The following is a 6182-nucleotide window of genomic DNA, read 5'->3' on the forward strand; positions in this document are numbered from 1 at the left end:
CATCAATTTTTGCTGAATCTTCTATAAGCACACTGTTTCAGGGCAATATAATTCAATTACCAGAGCCTTGTATGGTTAATCAGAATGCCGCTACACTACCATATACTTTAGTCAGAGACAACATATTTCCTTTAAAGACATGGCTCATGAAACCCTATCCAGGTAAAAGCTTATCTTTACACAAGCGAATATATAATTACAGACTATCTAGAGCTAGAAGGACAATTGAGAATACTTTTGGAATTTTGGCAGCAAAGTGGCATATATTCTGCCGTCCTATACGTGCATCTCCTGAGAATGTGAAACGAATAATCAAGGCACATGTTTGTCTTCACAATTATTTACGCTTAACAGACAATGCATCATATACTCCCAGTGGTTTCGTCGACAAAGAGAGTGAAAATGGAGAAATCATACCAGGTGACTGGAGGAATACTTTGGCATCATGTGGTAGCACTGGTTTACAAAGTCTGAGTAATGTCAGTGGCAATCGCTACTGCTTTGATGCTGTTCAGACAAGAGATAATTTTGCAATTTATTTTGATAGCGTAGATGGGCAAGTGCCATGGCAAGTTAATCATGTAACACAAGACTCTCGCACATTGTATATAACTAGATGAACAATATGTAATAGTAACTATACATTGTATATATCCTAGCAACTATTCCTCTACTCTGTCTTTCTCCTTTCTTTATATATACTTATTCTATTGCCTCATCCTGCTTATTATTATTATTATTATTATTATTATTACAACATAACAGTTATCTTGTTTAAAAAGCAAATTAAAATTGTTTAATGTATAGTATAATACATTGTACTATTTGTCAAAGCAATAACACTTTTTAAAGTTTAATTTGGTCTTTTCAATATTCTATTATGCATAACTGTACATGTAAGGTTATAAAGGATTTATGCTGTTTCTGTTTCTATATGACTATTGGCACTAGTTTGGCCACTGCTGATGAAATTTGGTACTGAAAAGTAGCGGTTGAATATGAATTTCTGCCTGCTGTTTTAATGGTGGAGGAAGTCATTTCAGTTGTGGTACCAGACTCCTGCAAAACAATTCATCTTCATCAGCAGGGGCGTAGCTGAGGTAGGGCCTGAGGGGGCCTGGGCCCTACCATCAAAGTGGCCTTATAATTATATTCATTGAAATTATAACCCAAAAGATTATATTCATTGTTCTTACAATAAGAAAAGGGGGTGGCTGATAACCACAGCTCTTTTTAAAGCTATATACAATGATAATTTCACTCTGATTTCGCTCAGCTTGTAAGAAAATGCTTCCATTTTGTTACGTAAAAGGGGTGTGACCAAAATTGCGGCGCGCTTCGCGCGCCATTTTGTCTCCTTGCCCTACCATCACCCAAGGTCCAGCTACGCCCCTGTTCATCAGTAACGTCTTCATGGCCTTTCTTCACATCATTTGGATGCTGTTCCAAAATTTTAGTTATACTTCCAATACTTTTAACAAGAGCTTCATCAATTTTACTCTTAAAATTACTTTTAGACCATGGCCTTTTATCTCCAGCTTTCGTCTTATTTGCAACAATATCATCACTTCCACTTTTGTCGCTGATTCATAGAACTTGTTCATTATCATCAGTATCACACGTATCAATATCACTTTCATGGATGTTATTGATGTTTGTCACTGTAAGTCTATGGTCTGTGTATATATTTAACCTGTCAAGGTTTTCAAATTCTGATATGCAAGGGACATCTTTTCTGCCAGAACCTGTTGGCATATGCCTCTTCTTTTTCAAATATCTACCATATGAGGTTCTGATAGATTTGTAGCACTTCTCTGCTGCTTCTGCAGATGTTCCAACAGCTTTTCCAACAGATGTCCAGGCATTTTGCTTAAAGTACTTGTTCTTGAACTCAGAACTAAACCTGTCTTAGAGTACTGGATATTTCTGCACTTCTTCCATATAATCTTATGTAACTCGAATGTTTCTGGTTGTTTTTGGATCTTCACCACCACTATCAACTGTATCAGCCTCTTTAGATGTAGAAAAAGCAGGTGGGACATCAAATTCTGCCATTTTATTTCAATCAATATGGGTGTGGTTTAGTTGCAAAATTGTGCGATTAATGTTCCATAAATTATTTTCGACACACAACAGTTGCCAGCATCGTAGAGATAGAGCTAGGTCCAATTTCTGCGATTGTGTTAACAAAATTGTACAACAAGCGCAAAGACTATTTCCATTAAGTTGTGAAACAATTCTGCAACTGTTGTACAACAAATACAACCATATGGGAACCAGCCTCTACTAGACTTCCTGCTACAATACAGATCCACACCTCATACTGTTATGGGCTCCTCTCCAGGTCAATTGTTTCTAGGCAGACCACTTCGTACCAAGCTTGACTTATTAAAGCCGGATTATCAGAAGAGGGTTGAGCAACAACAGGATAAACGAAGGAGGCGTCAGATGTCTTTTAGCCCTGGGGATAAAGTATGGATTAGAGTGTACCGGAGAGGACTACACTGTTGGGAGCTAGGACAAGTACAACAGATTATTGGAACCAGGTTGGTACATGTATTACTTTCCACTGGAGAGCAAGTTAGCAGACATATGGATCAAATGCAGAGAGCCAAAGATATAGAGGAGGAAACAACTTATAGCTCTGATAATGATATCGATATTGAAGTAAGTCTGAGCCGCAAGCTTTTGCTTAATGAAGCTCCAACAGAGGCTCCAGAAGCTCCATCTCAGTCTCCAGAAGCTCCATCTCCTCCTCCCCCTGCTACACAGAGATATCCTGACAGGGTTCGTTGTCCACCAGATTGTCCCTGGTTTGTGAATGACTTTTGACTACTAATAGCTAGTGAAGGGGAGTGTAATGTATGTAATATTTTATAAGTTGTTTGTGTTCTACATCTTAGTCGTTTATTATTATTGCTGTGACTATGGTTATATTGTGTTGGTGCATAGCTAATTAACTATTAATGGTTATTGATGATATGTGTATATAATCTGTAAAATTATTTTGGAAAACAATCTCTTGGCTTTTGCCAGTTTCATATCTGTTGCTATTAATACACTACACCAGTATTGGGAATACCTCTTTTGTGCACTAGAAACACTGGGGTCAGCACTGCCTCCAAGCCATGACGGTGGTTTTTCAATGATACATGGCATCAGGTGGCAGTGCGGACACACATTGTCCCAACTATGGACTGGAGGCTTGTCACCATTCCCTTATCTAATCATCCCTATTATTAATAATATTCTTATTCATTTAAGCAATTATTTCAAACTATTTACTTCTTCCAGTTGACAGTTGAACATTTCCGCTGCTTGGTGTACCAGTCATTGGATGTGGATGAGGGAAAAGACTAACGGGTTTTGTACTGGAACCACTACCCGAAGACGATGGCTCACTTCTGCTGGCAATGGTTTGTTGTGTGGTGGTGCTGGTGAGGACTACATCTTCACTACTAGCCTGTATAGCCTGCCTGCCAGCTTCATTCACAGCCTGTGTTAGGCTGTAAGACATCTTCAAAATATGATTTGAATCTTGAGAAAAAAATTTTTTAAAGAAACTTGATAGTAATGAATTTCTGACTTCAAGTGAACTATACTACATGTGCTTGTGGACTTACGCCTTGTGTTTACAACTTTTCATGCTATTTTGGTGCGTTGTGCCACTGATTGAACCACGATAACAGCCATGCCATTGCGGCAGCCATTTTGTAACTTTCAAATGTAAAATTGAGGCTGCCATATTGTGCCCAGGGCACCCCTTTCATACTGTAATCGACGGAAGTAATTTTATGATGTGTGAATAGTTTTATAATGCACCTTTTTGTTTAAAAATAACTGGTGATTCAGAAAGCAAAGAAACTAGCACATTGTCCTTGCCAAAAGAGAGAGGGAGTACTACTAATCTGTTTAGCTGAGGGTGAAGCAGTCACTGGAGAGGTTGAATGTGGTAGTGGAGGAGGCCTGTGTCAGCAATTCCTGAAATACACTTCAGTTTTTATTATGCCCAGCAGGTATAGTGTTTTACATGTAAAAATTAATGTTGTAGAATGATGTGCAATTTCATTTGTTTCTCAACTTGTATTATTGGTGCTTCAGTGTAATTAAACAGCGCTTTAGGAGGACTGAAGTTGTTGGCCTGGAGCACATGGCCTGCGTAGTCAATGATTTCTTTCATGTGAATGTGTCTCAAATGATATGTTTAGTAGAATGGGACGTCATAGTACCATTTTATTACTAGAAAGGCTTCCTTTGTCCCTACATCTGCTAGATAAAAGACATGAAAGTGATGCATCACTTTACTTTCAAGGAACAGTTACTGAAGGGATGAGATTTCATTACTTAATTATCCTGCAATGGCCAGCTTTAAACAGTGAGGATACTCAGAAACTCCAACTGCAGTTGTTCTACCTGCATGCCACCCGTTATTTAACCCGAAGGGTTATATGCAAAATAGTAGTGATCAACCTGAGTTCTAATCAATTGAAGTTAGTTCTAAATGTTTCACATTTTGCTTCACTGTCTTTCTGTGTCTCAGTGTCATAGTATACTCTAAAGCTGGATTTATTGACGAAGGTTTCACTTTAACGGGTTGACTATTTAAAATAAAACGTGAAATTTATAATAGTCAAAAATTTTGTACTTTGTGGCATGTGTACGCGAAGGGGACTTTTTGTCAAATTAAAACTTGCCAACTGGGGAAATCTTTTGTTTTTGTCAAATTCTTAACTCGTCAATAAATCCTGCTATATGGTAGTTTATATCATGAATGACTGATCAGACTTAGTTTTTATCATTTTAATATAGTTTCAAAATGATGTAGCACGTACTATTCATTTCTTAGTGTTTGTTTCTTTTCAGTTTTGTGGCATATTTTAAAATACCATAAGTCACTGATCAGCTCTTACATTTAAAATGGGTCATAAAATGATGTTTCATGTATTATTACTTCTCACTATTTGTTTTTTTGTTTCTTGATTTCACAGTTTAATAGTATAATTTAATTTTACCGGAAGTGACCAATTTAATTTAGTTCCTATCATTTGAGGTCAGTTTTAAAGTAAGTTACTAATAGTTTCTTAGTTTCATAGTATAGTTAATACCAGGAGTTACTGATCAGACTGAGTTTTTATCATTTAAGTTTGGTTTTAAAATGATGTTTCATATACTACTCATATTGAAGTTTTTCTTCAGTTTTGTAGCATAGTTTAAAATATCAGAAGTGACTGATTGGACTAAATTCTTATTATTTGAAATTGGTTTTAAAATGATGTATATATCCTACTCACATCTCACAACTTGTTTCGCTTTTTCTCACTTTCGTATCATAGTTAATACGAGGACATACTTATCATACTTCAGTTTTGTCATTTCAAAGTGGTTTTAAAATGTTTTATGTTTTACTCCCTTCTCACTTTTTTTTCTTAGTTTCATAGTATAGTTGAAAATACCATAAGTGACAGATCAGTATCATTTGAGGAACAGGTTTTGAAATATGTTAAATTCTTCTGAGTTTTCACAACTTGTTTCTTCTTTTCTCTGTTTTATGGTATTGTTAAAAAGACCAGAAGTGACTTATCAGTATATTTGAGGTTGGTTTTTAAATGATGTTTTATGTTTTACTAGTAGACTTCTCACTGTTTCTTCTGTTCTGATTCATAGTATAGGTTATACTAGTAGTGACTAATCAGATGTAGTTTTTGTCATTTTACGTTTGGTCTGAGTCATTCAAACTCAATCTGATCAGTCACAACTGATATACAGAATACTATAAAACTAAGAAAAGAAGAAACAAATAATGAGAAGTAGTACATGAAACATTTAACAACAAACCTCAAATGATATGTACCTCAGATTAGTCCCTTTTGGTATTTTAAAGTATACCATGAAACTAAAATAGAAATAAGTAGTACATGAATTATCATTTGAAATTGATTTTTAATGATGCTTTATACTTCTCATTATTTGTTTCCTCTTTTTCAGTTTGATAGTATAGTTCATACTAGGAGTGACTGATAAAACTGAGTTCTTATTTTGTGAATATTCTTTTGTCAATTTTATAGTAGAGTTTCAAAGACCAGGTGACTAATCAGACTGAGTTCTTATCATTTTAGATTAGTTTTGAATTGATATTTTATGTTATACTGACTTCTCACTTTGTCGGTGTTTATGGTTTTGTG

At 35.7% G+C, this 6182-nt stretch overlaps 1 protein-coding gene across 1 annotated transcript; it reads left to right on the forward strand.

The window, feature by feature from the left end:
* The first annotated feature begins 2328 nt into the window (after positions 1 to 2328).
* Positions 2329 to 2832, forward strand: LOC105313168 (uncharacterized). Its single transcript, XM_011406378.1, has one exon. It carries the CDS (start codon positions 2329 to 2331, stop codon positions 2830 to 2832), a length of 504 nt encoding a protein of 167 aa, XP_011404680.1.
* Positions 2833 to 6182: the final 3350 nt, after the last annotated feature.

Source organism: Amphimedon queenslandica, unplaced genomic scaffold (assembly GCF_000090795.2).
Source record: "Amphimedon queenslandica unplaced genomic scaffold, v1.1 AMPQUscaffold_13522, whole genome shotgun sequence".
Lineage (NCBI taxonomy): Eukaryota > Metazoa > Porifera > Demospongiae > Haplosclerida > Niphatidae > Amphimedon > Amphimedon queenslandica.

Excerpts from the sequence above, each read along its gene's own strand:
- LOC105313168 (XM_011406378.1), top strand. The coding sequence starts at position 2,329 with ATGGGCTCCTCTCCAGGTCAATTGTTTCTAGGCAGACCACTTCGTACC.